Source organism: Bos grunniens, chromosome X (genome assembly GCF_055505025.1).
Source record: "Bos grunniens cultivar Pamir isolate PY7600 chromosome X, Bosgru_T2T1.0, whole genome shotgun sequence".
In the NCBI taxonomy this organism is placed as follows: Eukaryota; Metazoa; Chordata; class Mammalia; order Artiodactyla; family Bovidae; genus Bos; species Bos grunniens.
Window position 1 is genome coordinate 132,831,045 of NC_141194.1, and position 22,155 is coordinate 132,853,199.

The window sequence follows — 22,155 nt, forward strand, 5'->3', positions numbered from 1 at the left end:
GTGACGATGACACCTCTGATCACCGTAGGGGTAGAAACTCGCATCTGGGATGGAGCAAAGCTGACCGAGATTATCTCGCTAGCTTAGCCTCATTATTTCAGAGCTCTAAGCGCACAGCCAAACTGGTCATAGACTTAACACCTAGTTCCCATCCATCTTTCCTCTGTCTCAGCACACAAAGGTACCAGATTTGAGGTGGTATAATACCCCACCTTATGTAAGTCTGGTTAAGATTAGCCAGCAAAGCAAGAAGAAGAAAGGTTCAATGGCCCACTGGACCTTGGAGATAAACCTGCTCATTTGGGAGTGGCCATCCTAGTTCACAGGGCCTTGCTGCTTGAGGAAGGAATTCATAGGCCCCCCTCGGGGGACCAGTGTATTTATAGATCCGGGAGGAGAGGAAGGATGGAGGCTCCTGGGAGACGTCATAGAGGATGTGCAGAGGAAATGAAACTGCTCTGAAAGACCAGCGGGAGGAACGGGGACCTGCGTGGCTCTGGGCGAGGCTGAAGGATCAGAAGGAATGGGCAGGATGCAGGGAAAAGGGGCAACTCTGTGGGGCTGGGGTGGCGGTGGGGGTGGAAGAGCAGTTCTTTACCTTCTTGGAGGCTCCCGCTTGGGACTGGATCCTGCTAGTGAGCAGTCAGTCCGTTGAAAATATTTGATATATTGCCAGTGATCTGAATTCCATTGCCATAATACCTTTCAGAAACATAGTTGTGTCATGTGAGGCGTATCTGTGAGGGAACCCTTGATCTGTTAAATATATAAGAGAAACTGGGAATGTATGTTGTTTGCAAAGAAGTTGGAAGAAATGTAAACGTTGAATGAACATTTCTGGGACATTTGGAACCCATTTGCAACTGGCAGAAACATGCCCTGTGAAAGGATTTAGCACGCAAGGGGACTGAGTTATGGAATTAAAGCCAGGGATGTTAATAGAGGTAGTGTGGTTATGCTGCAAAATGGCTACTTCTCCAAGTTTTGCAAAAGTGATAACTTATAATGTTTAGTATTTGACGCTGCATGCTTGGGGCAAGGGCAAGTGTGAGAGGCAAGACATTTAATCTGTTGCCAGGGTTAGGATCCAGTTGATGATAAAGACTGGGAGGGATTGGATACCAAGGTGAGGGGAGAATCATACAGCTAGCTGAAGAAGAAATCCTGGCAATGTCCCAAAATCCCAACAACTGGCTTTTTTCCCCCAATTGGTCATTAGGATCTTTTGATTTATAGAGTAAGTTTCAGGCTAGTTTCCATGTAATTAACATCATGGTTTCACACTCAAAGTGGGAAAGTTAATCCCTGAAGATGTATTAAGTTTCTACTGTATGGCAAACATTGTGTTGGTTGCTCTGGGGCATATAGATCAGTTAGAAAACTCAATTCTAGCCAATATAATTGGAAAGACAAATACTTAGTAATGAGACAGTGAAAATTCATGTTCTCTGCTGGTGCTGAGCCAAGCAAAGATCATTTGTCAAGGAGCTAGTTAGTGAGGCATCAACCAGCAGCTGGCCTTTTCTGCTGTTTTTCAAGTTCCTGTTAAGTAGCTACAGAGACAGCGGAAGCTTTGAGGCTCTTCTTACAGACTTTTCACCAAGGTTGCTGCTACTGAACTTCTCTGATCATTAATTTAGCTTACGTCTTAGGGAACAAATTGGATGAGTGATATTGGGAAGATTCATTATTATGATGTGCTCCAGAAGGCCTGACTGTGAATGAGAGTCCGTGACTAACCACAGCCGTTCTGAGTGGCTTCACAGTCAGCCGGGGCACTGCTCAGCCAGTGAGTGAGTGACAGCTGTATTCAGGGAAGGCACCGAGGGAAAAGCAAGAGACAGGAGTCAATGAGATCTAGGTCTCCGTCCTAACTTTGCCACCCGCTTTCTGTGTAACCCTGGGCAAGTCACTATTCCTTTCTGGACCTCAGTTTCTCTATCTGCATAGTGAGGGGGTTGGGACTCTTTCTGTTAGGGAGATTTCTCTGAGTACTGGCTAGGCTTATCACTCTCCGGATGTGTACTTGTCACTCCACTTTTTATATTACTCCTGTTAAAATAGCCACTACCAATTGGGGGTGGGGGGAGTTCACATCTTTGTGTTATTTCTGCTAACTCTTGCTGTTGACCCATCTCAGAACCTGTTGGACAGGCTGTAATGACTTTGCCCAAATAAGGATACCTGATATTTATCATAAACTCAGATTGATTATTAACATGACTGTACTGCCTGGAGAATCCCATGGACAAAGGAGCCTGATGGGCTACAGTCCATGGGGTTGCAAAGAGTCAGACACGACTGAGTGACTAACACACATACAGTTCCTTCCCGCGTTCAATGAATATTTATTGAGTATTTGCTTTGGGCATTAGCACTGCTGGTAAGAACACAAAAATGAGTAAGACATAGCCTTACTGTCTCATACTGTTGTTAAGATATAAACAAATACCTATGAGAATATATAAAATTTATATAATGCTTGCCTTACTAGAAGAGTCAAGCAGTGTACCAAGTACTTCCTAGGTATTGTTGGGTTTAATCCTTTCAATTTTCCGGGGAGCTAAGCGCCCCCCCCTTTTTTTCAGATGAGGAACCTAAAATTCAGAAAGCTTAAATAATTTGTTCTAAGTTACCTATTTAGGGACAGTGGCGTTATTTCAGAACCCAGAAGCTTAACCACTATGCTTCACTGCTTCCTAATTTGATTCAAGACAGTGCGAGTGTAGTGTTAGAAGTGTGAATAGTGCTTCTTGGTGGTTCAGGAGTTAAGAATCCACCTGCCAGTGCAGGGGACACAGGTTTGACCTCTGGTCTGGGAAGATCCCATATGCCATGGAACAACCAAGCCCATGTGCCACAACTACTGAGCCTGCATGCCTGGAGCCCACGCTCTCTGTACCAAGAGCCTGCACACTGCAATGAAGGGCACCCCTGCTCACCACAGCGAGAGAAACCCCATACGCAGCAATCAACACCCAGTGCGGCCATAAATAAGTAAATCTTAAAAAAAGAAGTGCAAATAAAGTGATATATTAGGCTCAGAGAAGTGAGAATTTGCTTCTCAAAGTTCAGTGAGGGAAGTGTGTGGTCTTCCAGGTTCAGCAGACCTGGGAAATTTTCTTAACTTCTGTTAGCCTCAGTTGCCTCATCTGTAAAATGGGAATGGTAAGAAGTAGGACTACTTCATGGGCATGAGGATTAAATGAGTTAACATACGTGAAGCATTTAGAACAGTGCTTCACACGCAGCAGATGCTCAATAAATTTTAGCTACATCCTCCTCCTCTGTGGGGACAGAAAGAGAGGAATGGGCTACAACAGGAATGCATTCTGAGGTTTCAGTGTATGAAACTATGAGTTGAAACTTGGGTTGTTACAAAAACACTACTTTGAAGAATTACATGCACCCCTCTACTGTTCACCGCAGTGTTATTTACAAATGCCAAGATGGAAGTAACCTGTGTCCATCAACAGATGAATGGATAAAGAAGCTGTGGTATATATTCAATGGAATATTATTTAGCCACAAAAGGAGTGAAATCTTGCCATTTGCAACAATATGGATGAAGCTGGAGGGTTTTACACTTAGTGAAATAAGTCAGACAAAGAAAGACAAATGGTGTATGATATCACTTATATGTGGAATCTAAAAATAAAACAAACTAGTGAATATAACAAAACAGAAACAGACTCACAGATACAGAGAACAAACTAGTGGTTACCATTGGGGAGATTAGGGAGGAGTGGCAAGGTGAGAGTAGGGGATGAAGAGGCACCAACTACTGAGTATATAATAAACTGACTACAAGGATATATTAGATTGTACAGCACAGGGAATATGGCCAATATTTTATAACTTTAAATGGAGTATAGGCTTCCCTGGTGGCTCAGATGGTAAAGCGTCTGCCTGCAATGCGGGAGACCCGGGTTTGATCCCTGGGTCGGGAAGATCCTCTGGAGAAGGAAATGGCAACCCACTCCAGTACTATTGCCTGGAAAATTCCATGAATGGAGGAACCTGATAGGCTACAGTCCGTGGATCTCAAAGAGTCGGACACGACTGAGCGACTTCACTTTCACTTTCGTAGTCCATAGAAATGTTGAATCACTATGTTGTACACCTGAAACTAATGTAATATTGTAAATTAACTCTATCCCAACGAAAATTTTTTTAAAAAAGAAGGTTGGGTTGTAAGTTGTCAGAGGGGATCCCTTTTTGAGTTGGCTCTGAAGCAAGGTGAGCTCTGTGTGGTGGTGGTGGTTTAGTTGCTAAGTCGTGTCTAACTCTTGCAACCCCATGGACTGTAGCCTGCCAGGCTCTTCTGTCCATGGGATTCTCCAGGAAAAAAATACTGGGGTGGGTTGCCATTTCCTTCTCCAGGGGATCTTCCCCACCCAGGGATTGAACCTGGGTCTCCTGCATTGCAGGCAGACTCTTTACCAGCTGAGCTACGAGGGAAGCTGGAGCTCTATATAGAGCAGTCAAATGAAACAACTAAGCCCATATGCCACAACTATTGAGCCTGCATGCCTAGAGCCCACACTCTGCAACGAGAGAAGCCCCGCACACCACAAGGATGTACAGTGTCTTTTTTGAGCCAAAGTCACGAGAATGTCTCCTTGCTTGAAAGGGTGGAGCTTGATACTACTCTGGGGAATAGGACATACTTCATCATAATACTATCATAATACCATACCTGGGAGGCAAACCTCAAATTCCTATCATGCATTAACTTCCTGGATCAAGTGTATTCATCAGATTAACTCCAGTAGAGATGGGTGCTTTGGGGGAATAAGATAGTGAACAGTTCCGATGGCTACTAAGAAGAGAGGTATGGATGGAACAGGGCAAAGATAGAGCTGTTCTTTCCTGATCAGTTCCAAGAGATCAGAGGCCAGAACCCAAAGGTAAGTGGGTGGGTGGGGGGATCTTATCAGTAAAAGGAGAAAACTAACATTGACTGAGCAACTACTGTGGCTGGGGCCTGTGCTAAGTACTTTACAGGCATTATTTTGTTTAATCTCCTAACATAACGAGGTAGGTACTATTATTACCCCCATTTACTAACTGAAGACACTTAGGCTCAGAGAGGTTAAATAACTTGCCCAAAGTCACACAACTAAGGGTTGATGCTGAGAATCAGGATTTGAATTCAGGTATTTGAAATTCCAGAAACTGAGTTCTTTCTGATATACACACTGCTCACTGCAACCCAGAGGAAAGGGAGTCAACCAAGCAGCAGAGGCTGGCGGTGAAGGCATACAGAGGTCACCAAGCAGAATGGAATAGCTTGTGCACAGCGCCCATGAGGGCAACGAGTCACAGGCTGGCTTCACAGGGGTCTGATATCTCATCTCTGTCTTCAACAGTACACTGGATCTACCCTGGTCCTCAGAATTGCCTCTGAACTTGATTGGAAACCGACTCTTGCCCCTCCTTACAGGTTCCAATTGCAAGAATGCTGCTGCCTCAGGGCAGGAAGGTGGGGACAGCAGCTTGCACCTCCTCCCCACCCTTGGAGAAAAGAAAGAAAGTGAAGTAGCTCAGTCGTGTCTGACTCTCTGTGACCCCATGGACTGTAGCCTACCAGGCTCCTCCATCCGTGGGATTTTCCAGGCAAGAATACTGGAGTGGGTTGCCGTTTCCTTCTCCAGGAGATCTTCCCGACCCAGGGATTGAACCTGGATCTCCTGCATTGTAGGCAGACGCTTTACCGCCTGAGCCACCAGGGAAGATAGCAAAGACCTTTAAACATTTATTCTGCTAATATGAACTCAACAGTGTCCTCTTCCAAACAAAAGACAGTGCATAATTCTACCAACAGTCAGTTATTTCTTCAACAAGTTGCCTCCAAGTGCCAACTTTGTGCCACACACTGCATGAGTTGCTATCATTCTGATGACCTTCAAGTCTAGTGGGTGGAGACAAGTATGCAAACTAGTTATTTGACTAAGCTACTGAGATATACAGGAACATACAGGGGTTTCAGTATGACTAAGCTGAGTTGTATCCCTTACCTCACAGGCCTTGGTTCTGAAATGGGTATCCTGGTGGTGGACCCTCTCCACAGGCCCACAGAACATGGCATGCAGATACAAAAGTGCAGGCTGAAATAACTGCCAATGAAAGTTATAGCCATAGCTGTTAAGAAGAAGATAAAGTTACTGTTGGCAAGAGTAGACTGAGAAAGGAAAAAGATGAGATCTAGAAGACTAAGAAAGGAAAAAGATGTGATCTTGGATCCAGGACTGGAAAAATGGATGCAGTTCAGTGAAGTGGAGAGAAGAATTAGATTAAAACATAATTCTCCCACATGGTCAGCTCTTTAAATCTTGCTTTTGATGCATGCCTTGGGAATTCCCTGGTGCTCCAGTGGTTAGGACTCCAAGCTTTCACTGCTGATGGTCTGAGATCAATCCCTAGTCAGGGAACTGAAATCCCACGAGCTGCACAGCGCAGCTTCTATTCACTGAGAGTTGTTTGCCTTAAATTTGTATTTGGCTTTGCTTTTGTATGTTGTTCCCTTGAGCATTTTGAAGACAAAGTAAGGTGGGGAAAAGGATTATATAAGAAAGAATGAGGGACTTCCCTGGTGGTCCAGTGGCTGGGACTCCATGCTCCCAACACTGGGGACTCTGGTCCGATCCCCAGGCAGGGAAGTAGATCCCGCATACCTCAATTAACACTCAGCACAGCCAAATAAATAAATAAAGTAAGAAGAAGAAAGAATGATTGGGCTACTCTAGCCCAACACTGTCCAATAGAACTTTCTGCAATGGTTGAAAGGTTCTATTCTGTGCCGTCCAATTCAGTAGCCTCTAGCCATAGGTGGCAGAGAAGGCAATGGCACCCCACTCCAGTACTCTTGCCTGGAAAATCCCATGGACGGAGGAGCCTGGTAGGCTGCAGTCCATGGGGTCGCTACGAGTCGGACACGACTGAGTGACTTCACTTTCACTTTTCACTTTCATGCATTGGAGAAGGAAATGGCAACCCACTCTAGTGTTCTTGCCTGGAGAATCCCAGGGACAGGGGAGCCTGGTGGGTTGCTGTCTATGGGGTCACACAGAGTCGGACACGACTGAAGCGACTTAGCAGCAGCAGCAGCAGCCATAGGTGGATACTGTCATTGGGGCCAATCGCATTAGAGAGAGCAGCTCTTAACCACTTAGCAAATAGCCCATCCACACCCTGGTTAAGGAGCAATTAAATATGAACGCTTCCATGAACGGACTTATGGGGGCGCTCATTCGCAAATGCCCGGGCTAGTTCCATCAGCAGTTAGAGGATCATGGTTCCTAAAAAGCATCCCGCAAGGGTTGATTTACGATTTGCACGGGTATGCGATTTGCACGGGTACCTTCAGGTACATTATCTCATTCAATCCCCTAACAACCCTGAAGGGGGTAGCACGGAGATGATCATCCCCGCGAGATGCAGTAAATCTAGGTGACAACAACAAGGCCCTGCAGCCGTTGAGGGTGAAAACTAGAGGTCCCCTGTTTCTCCTCCTGGAGGGGGAAGACTCTTTCCAGGGGGCAGCACAAGGAGAATGATCTCACGTTGCTAATGCCCACTGCTCACCGCCTGGGCTTCACGGATGAAGAGGTGAAGACACCTCTACCTCTCCTGTCTCTGCCTTTTTCCTACTGAACTGGGGCCAATCTGGCCGTAGCCTATGAACAAGAACCTTATATTATCCCCTTCCCACTACCTTGATTTAGGCAATAGAAAGCGTTTTGAAAAGATCGTTTATATATTCAAAATTATGTAGGGAGCACCAACCATGCCCCAGCCATTGTTCTAGGCCTGGGGATTCAGCTGTGAACAAAGCAGAGACCCGCACTTCGGAGTTGACAATTACCGTGGACCGAGACTCCTAAAAAGTTGGGCGTACACTGCATTGTCTTAACATTTCAAAAAATATGTTAAATCTATGGTGGTCTCTTACATCTTCAGTGTCACACACACACACCATTCAAGGTGTTTTTTGTGTAAATCTGGACTTGCCCTTCAAGCAAACTGCTTGGCCAACTGAAATGTGGAAACACCTTTCAATTTAGTCTTTTAACATGTGTTGAGTGCCACCTATGTGCAGAGCCCGATATTGGGGACTTTGAAGAGAGGCAGAAGGATGAGAAGACAAGGTCCTATCTTAGGGGGTTCCCAGGGCGCTGAAAGGCAGTTCCTTGCCTTGGGAGCTCCCAGGCTGTAGGAAGGGACAGTCTAGACTGGGAAGGCAAACAACTTCAGGACCCACTTTCAGAGGGGAGTCCCAAGTACATGCAAAATGAATCCAGCCTAGGCTGTCTGGAATCGGTAAATGGTCCCTTGTTGTGATAATGGGGAACAAGAGAGCAGATGCCGTCTCTTAGGAACTGTCACATGTCCCAAGGACGAGGAGGAACCGGGGCAGCCTCTTCTGGATTACGCTTTATCTTGGCAAGTCTTCTGAATGAGAAGTGGAAGGATGGGGTGGGGGCATTCCAGTTAGAGGGTGCCTCCTGGAGGGATAGTAGGAAAAATGGGGGCACCGGGCACAATTCAAACCCAGTTGAAGACAGAGGAGAGAGGCGGGCCAGTGCCTGAGGGTCTCGGCTAAGTCCTTACAGCTGCGGGGTGGCCCTGCGGATGGACCGAGTCAGGGGTAGAGGGGGCGAGTGGGGGCAGTGCCTCGGTTCCTTGACAGCTGTTAAGGAAGCGTGGCGACAAAGGGTTAAGTGTGCCCCGGACTGCCCCAAACGCTTCCTGTGTTTGAAATCCTTCAGGTCTCCAGAACCCTCTAGCCCCCGGCCAGGCGGGCTTTGTCCGGGGAGCCGCTTGTGGGCTGTCAGAGCGGCCGCGCCGCCTTTGTTGTGGGGCCACCTCGAGGTTCCTTCTCGCTCCCTGGCTGGGGCTGCCGAGTGCGTGCCGGGAGGGGGGCGGTGTGGGAGGCTCGCTCCCTCTCCCTCTTCCTGGCCCCCCCTCCAGCCCTCCCGATGACCACATGACCAAGTGGGCTCGCGGCCAAGCCACAGGCTACAAAATGCAGCCCCTGGAGTGAGCGGGGCGCATTCCCGCTGGCAGCCTGAGCCCCGGGCCGTTGGAGCCACAGCCGAGCCGCCAGCCATTTGGAACGGGCTCGCCGCCGCCCCCGGAGCCGCCGAGACCAGCTGGGCGGCGCTGCCCCGCGGCGGGAGAGGGAGGCTGCGGGAGACAGGAGGCGGCGGCCGGCCAGCCCGCGGCGCGGCTCGGGGCGCACGGTCTCGCGGCCGGGAGCCACGCGAGTTCCGCGTCCTGCAGCCCGCCCGAGCCGCGGCTCGCGCCTCCCTCGGCCCCCGGCCTCTCCGCCCCCACCCCCGCCCCCTGGCCCGGGCCGCGCGGCGGCGGCCGGCGGAGCAGCATGAATCTGCGGCGCTGCGTGCAGGCGCTCCTGCTGCTCTGGCTCTGCCTGAGCGCGGTGTGCGGAGGTGAGTGCGCGCCCTCCCGCTAGACCGCGCTGCAGACCCCGCGCTCCCCGCCCTCCGCCCCGACGCTCGCTCCCTCTCCGCCTCCCGGGAGCCGCGCGCGAGCCGTACCGGAGCCGCCACGCGCCGGGCCGCCCACTGACAGGGCGCCCGGGGTCAGGGGCCCGCCGGCCGCGGACACCGCTCCCTCCGGGGCAGTGGGGGGCTCGGCTTGGCCTGGGGCCTCACCCGCCCGGAGCCTGGCCCCTCCCGGTCGCCCCTCGCAGTCTGAGGAGCTCAGGGCCGCAGGAGTGCGCCCCGGGTCCCGCGCCCCGCGCCCCGCGCCCCGCGCGTCCCGCTCCCCTCGTGGATCATTGGAGGGAGCTGACCTGAGCCGGGTGGGCAGGGCTCCCGCGTGGAAAGTTAGGGGCAGCCGGCCGGTCCAGGGGCGCGGGCCACTGGGGATGATGTGCCAAGATGCAGACGTGACACTTGTTGCATAGGCAGGAGCGCGCGGCGGGGGCGGCGGCGTGGAGCCCAGCTGTTGCTCCTTGCAGCCTGCATGTGAGCTGAGGCAACCTACCCTGGGCCGGGCCGGGCAGGGCCGGGCCGGGCTGGTCTCCTCCCTTACCCCCAAGTCCTGTTTGGTCTGCTCTCCTGCTCCCTTACGGGAAGGCTCTCCCCAAGGCCTCGGTCCCACCGCAGGGACTCAGTTCTTCGAGATCCTGGCTCCCTCCCTCCTCCCCTCCACCCCGGGCATGGTCATGCTGCACTTCAGTCCCCCTGTCTGCAGGCACCAAACAAGGCAAGAGCGCCTGACCCGGTCGACACCTCCAGGTAGCTGGCCCCCACCTGCACCACAGCCCCACCTGGCATACTTGGCAATCATCTCTAAGCCCGGTCTCCACCCACAGCCCAGCCTCCCGGTCCAGGCTGCCTGTCTGTGCGTCAGTGTCTCCTGGGGCTGCCAGCTCCCACCTCCAGCTGCCACAGTCCTGTGATCTGGCTGTCACTGCTGCCTGACTGGCACCAGAGAATAGAAAGCCCAAGACCAGGTGGACTAACGCCAGTGCCAGGGTTGGAGTTTCCGGGAGGTAGGAGCTGAGGGAGGCAGAGAGCAGGGCAGCACGTTTCCTAGAGGCAGGCTCCGGTCCTCCTTGGTTCTAGGCCCTCCAGAACACAATGCAATCTTGGAGGCTCTGAGGGGCCTGGCGGGGCTCCACCTCTCTCTTTGTAGGTCACCTGCTTTCTCAGCTCTTTCTTGCCTTTGGCATCGCTCTGGCCCCAGGGAGTCCTGCCTGGCTTCTTAGGAAGGTGACTTGGTTGGCTCTGGTACCACCTGCCTTCAGCTAGCTATCTAGTGGTCTCTCTTTTCAGGGCCTGAGCCCTGGGTCAACCACCTCCTTGAGAAGAAGGGGAGCAGGCTTTTTCCTGACAAACTCCTGTCAGGTGGACAGTGGCAGAAAGTGAGCAAAGGATACAAATGAAGGAGCCCGCAGGGACCTGCCCTCCGGGAGCCTGCCGCCCAGAGAACTTGGCAAGACAAGACACCCAGGGGACACCACCACTGGCAAATGGCCCCAGGTGGTGCCTTCAGGGAGAGTGGGTGCAGAGAGGGCATCCCAGAGGAAGCTGGGCCTGCCTGATCGGCACACTTGGGGCTCCCCCAGAGCCTCCAGGGAGACTGTTCACTGACCGACCAGCACTTGGACCCTTTAGATGTCCAGCTGTTGGGGTAGCACTGAGGTAAAGGCAGAGCTGGTTTCAACAGGAGGGAAGGCGCTGTCTGTTTCAGACCCTGCCACGTCCTCCTTCAATTCACCTTTTTTCATTAGGTCGCCTTATCTCCACAACCTGCTTTGGGTAAATTCGTTGCCCTCACGTTTTGCTTAAGCCAAGCACTGGAAACTTCCCAGGCTCCCCCTGCCTCTTCACCCTGCCCCCCCCGCCCCAGCCTCTCTTGGAGCCAAGGAGGCCACCTCCGTGCAGGTGGCCACCAGCCCAGGGTCCAAGGACACAGGTCCTGCTGTTTCGTGCCTCCTGTCCTGGGTCAGAGAAAGAGCTTTTCTGAAGCACCTCACCCCTGGCGCAGACTCACATGCTGTCCGCAGCCCGAGTCCCCAGTCAGAGTTCCAGGCCTGAAATCCTTGCTTCCTCCACAACATTGTGCCCTGACTTGGAATGCACCCCCACTAACACACACAGACTCCTCCGCTGCCTCCTGACCTGGGATACACTTTGCTCTTCTGAGTCTGCAAACTGCTGAGCCAGGGCCAAGCAGCCCTTGGTCTTTGTCTGAGCACCTCTCTCTCTCTCCTGCCTCTCCCCAGCCCCAGCTGAGGCCTGGCCACCATGACAGCGTGAGGACAGACTCTGACCTCTCTGACTCAGGGAGGGGGCATCTCCATTCCATCCCCAATGCCTCAGAGCTAAGCCCCCAGGTAACCTGAGTCAGTAAGGGACTAATGCAGGTGAAGCAGACGAGCAGGGCTGCCAGGGCAGGTGTCTTCAGTGGCTTGGCTGGCATGGGAAGACGGCTCAGGGCATGGGGCTGGGCAGACAGAGGAGGGGCACCTCATCCCGGAGACACATGCAGGACCCCAGAGCAGTGGAGGGGACACAGCCAGTGCCACTTGTGTGGACTTTTAAAGCCATCATAAGACAGGCTGGATGGCAATAAGAAAAAAAAATGATACTTCATTCCAAGTGAGGATGGCATGTTCCTGAAAAGTGGCACACACCTCATTGTGTGCTGGCAGGGTTGGAGTTCATGTGGTGTGAAAAGCAAGCCCTGTTTACCCCTGACTGTGGTTCACAGTGGAGATGCTGATGGCACTTAGGTCCCTGTAGGCTTGCGACTCCTGGCTGGATTGCCCTAGCCTTCCTTTAAGTAGCAGATGAGTTAGAGGAAAATATTTAAGTTCACTGGGGATGACCCAATTTCTACAGGGGAATTCTCTTGTGTAGCCAGGACCTCTGCAGTGATGAGAATCGGAAGCCTCTGATTGGCCCCTTTAGACAGGACAAAGCCTGAGTTTCAGGTGTCAGCTTATCTTAGGGTGAACCAGACTCAGAATCAAAAGTAGGAAACAGGTGGGTGATAGGATCAGGGTGGGAGAGGAACTGCAAACTTCTGGCTATGAGGAGAACAGTGAGCCCCCTGCCCAGTGGGGTGCAAGATGCCTGGGGCTTCTCGGTGACTGCTTTCCAGGGTCCGGCTGAGAGCTCAGTCAGCCTAGGTAGTTCTTCTCTGCAGCCCCAGTGTCTAGACATCTCCCTGGCTAGAGTCTGAGCCCAGCAGCCATGCCCCTCATCCTGGCTCTGGGCCTCCCTCCCTCTTAGGGGCCTCCCCCACCAGGCCTCCCTCCCTGATTGCCACCACCACTTACAGCCCTGGGTCTGAGCATTTGCAGATGATACCCTTCCCAGCTGGGCACTGTGACTCTCTTCTCATGGCCTGCTGTTCCTGGGACCATAGCCTGTGCCATTGGTCACCCTTCAGACTCAAGAATCAAGACCTCATTGAGACCTTTATGGTCTTTAGGGTGCTTCTGTGTGCCTGGCCACACCCTCAGCACAAAAAGGACCTCAGCACAGTCCTTTTTGCCCCGAGAGTTTCTCTGGTACTAACTTTTCGTTAGCATCATTCCTATCCTCTTGCAGAGGGCAGGACAGCCTTGAGGGGGCTCCAAAACACAGGGCAGAAGCTGAAGCAGCTGGGGTGGGGGGCTGAGTGAAGGGGCTTCCCTCCTGTCCCTATACACGTTCCAGCCCCTTTGCAGAAGGTAGCCCCACGACGGGAGGAAGCAGCCTCCTGGTCCCTACTGCCCCAAAGCACAATTTGTGTTTGAATTTACATTAGGTGCTGGGTTTAGGGGACCACATTAACCCAGTCCCAACCAGAAGCATGAAGAGTGGCTGGTAAACAGAGAGGTCCTAATGGGCTTGTGACTCTTCTGCGGGAGGGAGGGTGAAGGGCTAGAGAGTGTGCGCGTGCGTGTCTGGGCCAGCACTGGAGAGCGGTAGGCCCCAGGGGCCTGGGCAGGGAGGGCCCTAAGGACAGACCTCGCCTGCTTCTGGCCTAAGAGGAGGAGAAATGCCTGGAAATTGTGTGCAAGTGGAGGAGGAATCACAAAAGCCAACTAGCCAAGGAAGGAACTGGAGCATGGGGATGCTGGAGGCAGGGAGGAAGGAAAGGAAGAGCTGCCAGGGGTATAATGGGGGAACTGGCAGCCAAGGGGCGGTTATATGGAAACTGTGAGCTAGTGGTGGAGACTCCTGGATGGATAGAAACAGGTCTCGAGAGAGAGGGCTATAGCTGGAGGCGAACCTGCTGGTGTGGGAAGAGGGAGACTGGGATTCACGATCACTGGCCTCAGAAGCTGTATTTGCCTGGAGCAGCCCCATCCTGGGCATTGCCTAACACTCTGCTGGTCTGTCTCTCACCCAGCACCATCACCACTCCCCGCTCTGCTGGCCTCTGGTAGCTGGCTTGTCTGTGGCGTGCCAGCTCGCCTGCCCTGGCTGTACGTCAGCCTCCATGTGAGGTGGCCCATGAGTCTCGTCCCTCATCGCACCCAGGAACACCCAGCACCACTTGGATTCTATCGGCAGGGCTTGCTCTGGCATCAGGAGGTTTCTACTCTGTGCACAGATGTAGAGGGGAGCCCCTAGAGCAGAAAAGAAGCCAACTGGGATCAGAATAGAGGGAATGTGCATCAGACACAGGATGGGGGTATGATCTGGGGATGAAAAGAGGTGTGGTAAGGGGGGCAACTTTAGCAGCCCAGCCCCCTTCCCGATGCACTTGCTGCTTCAGGTGACGTTCACTCATTTGTTTACTCATTCATTTGTACAATATTTATTGGCCTCTGAATCTGGTCACAACCTGAATAGAATCCAGCATAAGGCAGAGTCAGAGACCACCCTGTCCCCCTGACACAGAGAATCAGAGACTGCCCCCCCAGAAGTCCCCTAGTCACCCACCAGGAGGCCATGGGAGCAAGTGAGCCCCAAGATGGCTAGACACTGATGACATGCCCGGGGGGGGGAGAGGTCTGAGAGCTCTAGGACTCAAAAGTGGGTCACCTGCATATCAAAGGATGTACAATGACATCATGTTTCAGATTTGCTTTAGAATACCTCCGCAAAGAAAGAAACAGGAGAACCAAAGCATATGTAACTCCATCTGGATCACTGTTGAATCTAGGTGATGGCCACGTGATGGGGGGAGTTCATTTCATTGAAATATTGTGTCTGAAATGTTTTCAGTGTATCAGTTGCCAGGGTGCAGTGGGAGGTATACTGTCTGCCATGCCCCAGGCTCAGTACAGGCCTGATACCCCAAACTGCACCTCTTGATGACGTTCTGAACACAGAACGTGTATTTGTGCCCATCAGAAACATGATAAAACTCTCAAAAGGACATAAAGTCAGGTGTATAATTCGCAAAATGTGAGTCATGGGTTCCATTTGCCCCAGAACAGTGTAACTGTTGCAAAAAGTTCATTGGTTCATGGATTGAAAAAGAAAAACTATGAGAGCGCCACCTCATGGGGAAACTGCCCCTCCTGGCCGGCTGTGAGGCCGGGCCTCTGCATCAGCCTTTGGGGATGACTGGCTTGACTGGCTTTCTTCTTCCTACAGGACCCCTGCTGCAGACTTCTGACGGGAAGGAGATGGAAGAAGGCACCATCCGATACCTGGTGCAGCCCAGGGGGCCGAGGAGCGGCCCAGGCCCCTGGCAGGGAGGTCGGAGGAAGTTCCGGCGCCAGCGGCCACGCCTCTCCCACAAGGGTCCCATGCCTTTCTGAAGCAGGTACTTGAGCCTCTGGTGAGTGGGTGGCACAGAGAGGGCAGGGGAGGAACAGTCTGGAAGCTGGGTGGGCCTGCTGCTGATTGCTGGCCAGAGACCTGCACCCGGCAGTCCCAGCCCCACACAGAACCCTGGGGCTCACAGATGGGAGGCCGAGGCTCGAGAGGGGCTTGGCGCTCCCCCAGGAGTCAGGTGCTGGCTCCCGTCCGCCCGGCTGCCTAGAGTTGGGCTGGCTGGCCCAGGTGGAGTGTTCTGGAAGACCAAGGGGGGAACGCGCTTTGATAAGCTGGGGAGGGGTGCCCCAGGGTATGTGTGTGAGTGTGGATCCTCACCAGAGGCGGAGAAGGAGGCAGGGAGTTTTGGGGGTAGCCGCAGGCAGAAGACAGGAAGAGAGCTGCCTGGAGCTATGGGAGGAGAGTTAGAGGTGACCTGCTGTCCTTCCCACTGTCTCCGGGACAGGGGCACCAGCTCAGGGGCCTGAGGCTTTAGGTTCAGGCTTGCGCGGAGCAGGGTGAAGGTGGTCTTCTGTCCTGCCCTGGGCGGTTCCTTTGACCTAGGACACATCAATGACTCCTCTCTGGTCATTTTTGTCTCTTTAGGACCGAAGGGGCCACCACACGCCCACCCCCTGTGATTTCTCTCTACTCCTCCATAGATCGGCCTGCTTCTCTGGAGCCCTCACAGCCGTTCGCCTCACCTGGCCCCTCTTCTAGCTGCTCACCGGCTGGCTCTCCTCCCCCACTTGCCTTCCCATCAAGGATCCATTCAGCCCCTGATTCCTGACTTGGGAGACCTCGCACTGGAATACCAGCCCTCCCCCTGCTCTAAGCCCTACCTCTTCTGTCTGATACCCTAATGCCTAACCCTTCTCTGGCCCTTCCTGCCTCAGGTATGCCCTGCGGGCTGGGTGGAACCCTCCCTTCTTCAACTAGGGCATCAGCCTTCCCCTGGCTGCCAGAGGGGCACAGGGAGCTGAGCAATGAGAGACTCTAGTGAGAGGGGAGAGGGATGGGGTGTTGGCATGCAGACAGGGTGCCTTGGGGGACACGGGAATGGGGGCTTGGCTCTCTGGTCAAGGAGGAGGTGAAGCACCAGAGAAGAGAGGAATAGCTACTGTGGTGTCTTCCTCCTCCCTGAGTTTGGCCCAGTTAAGGAAAGAGGTGAAGGAGAGGGGCCATGCTGTACTGGGTTGGCCAAGAAGTTCATTTGGGCTTTCCATAAAGCTGTTATGGATACTTCGTCACTTCTCTCACCACCTTGCTGTGCTGCCTGACCATCCCTCTCCCCCTACCCCGGCTAGTTTCAGCTCCAGCTTTGGAGGGGAGGAGATGGGCCTGAGGCGGCTCTGTACCCTCCCAGGAACGAAAGCCAAGCAGGACACTTGGTTTTGCCAAGAATCACAGACTATCAGAGCCAAAAGGCACCTTGGAGATCACTTAGCTCCACCTCCTTATGCAAACTCCTGCAAAAAGCAGAGGCCTGGAGGGGGATGGTGACCTGCTCAGTGTCACCAGAGCCAGAATGAGGGCTCAGGTCTCCCGCTCCCACATGAGGACATCCTCTTCCTTCTTGATGAGGCTTTCCAAAGCCATGAAGTGCCTTTCTCCCGGGGTTGGGGCTCAGGGTGCCTAGGAAGGGGGAGGGAACTGGCTGTGAGCTGCCCCATGGTGGGACGGAGCTGTCCCAGCCTCCCTGGCCTCGGGTCCATTCCCCAACCTGGCCTGGAAAGTTCTATGACTGGCCAGCCACTCCCATTCCTGTGACACTCGCAGACCCCAGGTATTTTCATAGCGGCAGCTCAGGCACCAAGACTCCCAGGAGCCAGGAGGTGGCCTTAAGCAACTGGACTCAATAGCCGTCCCTTCATGTTGACAGGACTTTCTCTCCCAGTGGCCTTTCCTTGGGGAGGGGGGAGACAGAAAGGAGAGAGGAAAGAAAGGGAGGGAGGGAGGAAGGAAAGATGGGAGGAAGTGTGGATCTCAGCAGGCTTTCTTCTGAGAGGCCTGGGAAGGAGAAAAGGGAAGACAGGAGCCTGATGGCCACCCATGTATGTGTGGGAGCAGGGGGAGTCAGGGCCCCCCGAGTCCCACAACAGATCCCTTTCACCTATGCCCGAACCCTTCCCCTTCTCTCCACTGCTGCTAACGCTACTGCTGCTGCTGCTGCTGCTTCAAGGCCCACCCTGGGGAACCAGGCTGGGCACCCGCTGACCCCCCAATGCCTCTCAGCCCGGAGTGGGGGCTGACCAGTGTCCAGAAAGCCTCTTCTGCCATGGATGCCCCCACCAGGGACTGGGCCGTTTTCCCCTCTTCCTCTCTGCTTCTCCTGTCGCATCAGTTGCCCAGCCCTGTGGGGAACGAGATGGAAAGGGATGGCTGGGAAAGTCTGGGGACACGAGAAGTGGGGATGCTGAGGGGCTGTCTTATTTAAAGTGGTTGTGTGTGATTCTTAGACTAATTTATACAAAGTTATTAAGGCCCTTTTCATTAAGAAAGCCTTCCCTTTCCCTAGTTGTGTTCACTGTGTTTGTAAAGATTGTTCAGTGTAAATATGTCTTATAATAAAGAATGAAAAGCTGACAATTCACCCTTACTCTTGGAGGTCACTTTCAGGAGGGGCACACCTCTCCCCTGAAGTCCCCAGTCCCTCCCCACCCCCAATGCCCATGAACTTCACGCACAGGGAAGGAAGTACCTGCCTTCTATATCAGTTCCAGGTCTGATGGCTTCTAACTAATTTGCCAAAAACTCACAAAAAGAATTGCTATGCTTAATGACCAGTTCACATAACATACAGTCCAGTTTTAAGTGTGTTGGCATTTGTTTGAGTGTCCTAATTGTTATATGCAGTGTCCTTTAAAGGATTAAAAAAAAATTAAGAACATTCTGATTAAAGGTGGGATTTCTACTAAAAATTGTTTTATATCCTTGGTGCGTGCCTTCTTCTATTTTTATCTACTTTTGAACACTCCTGGGACTTTTTAGCCAGTTTGCCTTTCTTGAGAAATGTTCTGTTTCCTGCAATAAATACATTTGATAATGACTTTGTATGTATCATTTTATGTCTCACAAAGTAGAGTTGCTTGATGCACAAGATAGCCTGAGAAATAAAATGCAAGGAGTTCGATGCAATTCTGCCCCATCTGTCTCACTTCTTCACGATTGTTGTCAAAATGCCAATATCTTGGAGAACAGAAAGGAATGCTGGGTACATGCTAATTTGGTTAATCAACTCATTAGGTGCACACAGGCATACACAATCCAGAGTAAAACCCAGCAAAGAGGAGACAGGAGTGATCCAAAAGGTACCTTCAAGTTTTGTGGGAAATTTTACAGATTTGACAGGTATTTAGTTCTAGAAATATACAATTTGAAGAAAGGGTCTTGAGACACTTGCTAAAAGTCATAAAGCTGCTCAATGAAAGGTCAAATAGAAAACACCACCCACAGCACACACAGCAATCTCATCATTGACAAAAATGTTGCAGATTGTGACAGTGATTTTAGAAAACGACATTATGTTGGAAGTGCCTCTTAGGAAAATTGGTACAAAATGCCGTCTTTCAAAATTACTACTTTGACTTTTAGGCAAACTGGTCGTCAAAGGAACTGGTTTTAGGCAAGGAGGTTTGGGGTGGGCTAGCTTCATGCTGATTGGTCTGTTACCTCCCCTAATCACCCCCAAAGCTCTAATTTCACATGAAACCAAGGAGGGGGTGGGCGGTGGCAGGACAGAACAACTTAATACTGACCCGTAAGTGTGTAGCCCTGTAACAGTTTACAGAGCTCTTTGAAAAAATATCAAATCTTTGTATTATCCTAACAACTGTACAACACAGATCCCCCATTTTACAAATGAGAAAACAGGCTAAGAGAACTTGCCCAAAGGCTCAGAGCCTGTAAGTGAATCTAGAATCTGGACTTTGAATTCTAGAATGTAAATTCTTTCTATAGTACTATGAAAGATCCCCTAATTAGAGAGAAGACTTAAGTACAAAATGTACTTAAACACCAGTAAGTGCACTTGAAATAGATGGTGTGGTGTGGACTGGTGGAATCAAAGAAAGGCTAATGGAGACTGACCAGCTAACACTGGCCCCAGAAGACCCAGTTGCGTTTGGTAAAGTTGGCAGGAGGATGGTGGACAGTGGAGGAGGGGACAAGGAAGGGGAGTAGCTACCGGGCTCCTCCAGGCATGGTTCGTCACTGGATGCTAGTGGGTGGTGGTAAGTCTGATCTCCTTGGACCAGACGATGAGGAGAAGTAAAGCTGGTGGCTTTCTGTAAAGATAGGCGTGCATGTGTGCTAAGTCACTTCAGTCATGTCCGACTCTGTGCAACCCTATGGACTGTAGCCTGCCAGGCTCCTCTGTCCATGAGACTCTCCAGGCAAGAATACTGGAGTGAGTTGCCATGCCCTCCTCCAGGGGATCTTCCCAACCCAGGGATTGAACCTGTGTCTCTTGCTTCTCCTGCATTGGCAGACAGGTTCTTTTTATCTACCTGGGAAGTATAATTAGACATCAAACCCAAAGAAGGTGGGACATAAGGGTTGCCACCCTTTGGAGATATCTTGACCAAGTAAATACAATAGAACCAGAGTAGGGGGGTTGGAGAAGGCAATGGCACCCCACTCCAGTACTTTTGCCTGGAAAATCCCATGGACCGAGGAGCCTGGTAGGCTGCAGTCCATGGGGTTGCTAAGAGTCGGACACGACTGAGCGACTTCACTTTCACTTTTCACTTTCATGCACTGGAGAAGGAAATGGCAACCCACTCCAGTGTTCTTGCCTGGAGAATCCAAGGGACGGGGGAGCCTGGTGGGCTGCTGTCTATGGTGTCGCACAGAGTCGGACACGACTAAAGCGACTTAGCAGCAGCAGCAGCAGGGGGGTTGTTTTTGAAAAAGAGAAAAAAAAGAAAAAGGAATTCACTTTTTGTTCACTGATTACTACTGGACCAAGATGTGGAAGGGCACGGGGGGAGGCAGATAAACCTGAAAAACAACAGTTCTTCAAATCCACCTGGAAATCGGACAGTCCCCAAAAGGCAGAGAATAGGGAGGTAAACAGACTCAGGCTATACAAGGCTTCTCAGGACCCCAGGTGTAATATAAAATGAGCCATAGCCACTTAGATGTGTAATATTTCAGATTCTCCCACAAGCCCTGGCTGACTCGATACTGCTAACTGGGGCTAGTCATTCCGAGGTGCTTATAGAATTCTATTTTTCAGGCCTGAAGTTTATTCAACTGAAATTTCTCAACTCCAAATTTCTAAATAGAGTGAATCTCAGCTGACTGCCAAAGGGCATGGTGGAGAAGACTTACTACCTTCTTTTGTGATCCTAGAAGGGGCTGCTGACTGAGCCAGCATTTTTCTGGAACCCCTGAAATGGAAGGTCTCTCCAGGGTTCTTTGAAAAACCAATTTTCCCTACATACTGGCCAGTGCTCAGAGAAGGACACTCCTGACTGCTGCCTTGGACATCAGTCGAAGGCCAGAGGGGCATCTAGGACATATCCTTGAATGTTTCAAATCAGGGATCAGTGAACTTTTCCTGTAAATTGACTTTGCAGGCCATGAGGTCTCTGTCCCAAGTCTTCAAGTCAGCTATTGCCCTTCAAAAGTGGCCATAGACAAAATGTGAATGAACCACAGTGGCTGTGCTACAAAACTGTATTTATAAAAACAGATGGTGGGCCATAGAAGCCTTTCTCATGTGGAGCATCAGCAAGCCCTCCAACAGAGCCCTTGAACCCTTTTCTGGGGCCCAAAGGGAGGACTCCCATTCTGCAGCAAGGTCTAGAATTAAAAGCAGTTAATCAACTTGTTAGGAGCTGGCTCCTGTTCCATGCTATCTGACCATAGATATACTAGCAGAGGGCTGTCTGTGGAAGGGGAAGTCTGAAGTCAGATCAGGGCTCAACTCCCAGCACCACCACTCACTTCTCTGTGAGACCTGAAAGCTGGTGTCTCAGTGAGCCCCATTTCCTCTGTGGACAGGATCCTCTGGCTTCTTCTGAGCACTATGGCCAGGATGGAATGCCACGATGCAGGTCAAGTGTTGGGCACCGTGCCTGTCTCATGTATGAGCTCCCTAGTGGGAGGTAATATTATCCTTACTAAGCCTTAGTCTAACCTTGAGAAGTGGACAGGGCAGCCATCATTGTCCCCAATTTATAGACGGAATAACAGGCTCAGGGAGGTCAAGTCACTTGTTCAGACTCAGAGAGCCACTAACTGGCCAGGGCAGTCTCAAAGTTGGCTCTGTTCTCAGCTCAGGTTAGCTGCCTACAAAACCCATGGGATTCCCAAGTGGTGCTAGTGGTAAAGAACCCACCTACCAGTGCAGGAGACAGAAGAGACGCTGGTCAATCCCTGGGTCAGGAAGATCCCCTGGAGAAGGAAATGGCAACCCCCTCTAGTATTCTTGCCTGGAGAATCCCATGGGCAGAGGAGACTGGTGGGCTACAGTCCATAGGATCACAAAGAGTCAGACACGACTGAAGCGACTTGACACACATGTGCACACGCAGACAATCCACAGGGCCTACCCGAGCATGGATGGCCCTCAGCACTCTCCCCTGTGGCAGTGTTACCTTGGGCAGCACTTTATCCGGAATTTCGGAGTTGGGCACTTGCTCAAGAAGAACTGCCTGGCCCCTAGGTTACTTTCTACCAGAGGCCAGGGACCCGGAAACCTGACTTCCAGTCCCGAATCTGCTTTTGCCCAGGGCTGGCTGGGCAGCTTGGCAAAGTCTCCCCTCAGCCCCTTCTGGGTCTCAGCCTCCTCACCTGCCTTGGCTGCCTGGAAAGAGGCGGGTGGTAGGAAGCTTTGTTGTGGTCCCAGCAAACAGCGAAGATGCTCCAGAGGGAATCAGTGCTCTGGGAGAAGAAACTGAAGAAATGATGG

General features: G+C 51.7%; 1 protein-coding gene and 1 long non-coding RNA gene across 3 annotated transcripts in view; one reads left to right on the forward strand and one right to left on the reverse strand.

The window, feature by feature from the left end:
- LOC147341443 (uncharacterized) overlaps nt 1–9,958 on the reverse strand; it is a 24,826-nt gene extending 14,868 nt beyond the window's left edge. Inside the window, exon 1 of the long non-coding RNA XR_015158712.1 lies at nt 9,818–9,958. This is a non-coding gene — a long non-coding RNA (uncharacterized LOC147341443). The remainder of the gene's footprint in view (nt 1–9,817) is intronic.
- Nucleotides 9,052–18,285, forward strand: APLN (apelin). Of its 2 annotated transcripts, none has more exons than XM_086387205.1 (3): nt 9,052–9,452; nt 15,075–15,246; nt 15,843–18,285. In XM_086387205.1, exons 1-2 carry the CDS (start codon nt 9,386–9,388, stop codon nt 15,239–15,241), a joined length of 234 nt encoding a protein of 77 aa, XP_086243331.1. In that variant the 5' UTR covers nt 9,052–9,385; the 3' UTR covers nt 15,242–15,246; nt 15,843–18,285. The 2 variants fall into 2 exon arrangements, with proteins under 2 accessions (XP_086243331.1, XP_086243332.1); XM_086387206.1 differs by having other exon boundaries at nt 15,075–15,261; nt 15,843–17,829.
- Nucleotides 18,286–22,155: the final 3,870 nt, after the last annotated feature.

What these genes read in the sequence shown, in the direction of transcription:
- APLN (XM_086387205.1), top strand. Translation starts at nt 9,386, where the DNA reads ATGAATCTGCGGCGCTGCGTGCAGGCGCTCCTGCTGCTCTGGCTCTGC. An exon ending in CCTGAGCGCGGTGTGCGGAG is followed by an intron (nt 9,453 to 15,074) that starts GTGAGTGCGCGC and finishes TTCTTCCTACAG; the next exon opens with GACCCCTGCTGCAGACTTCT.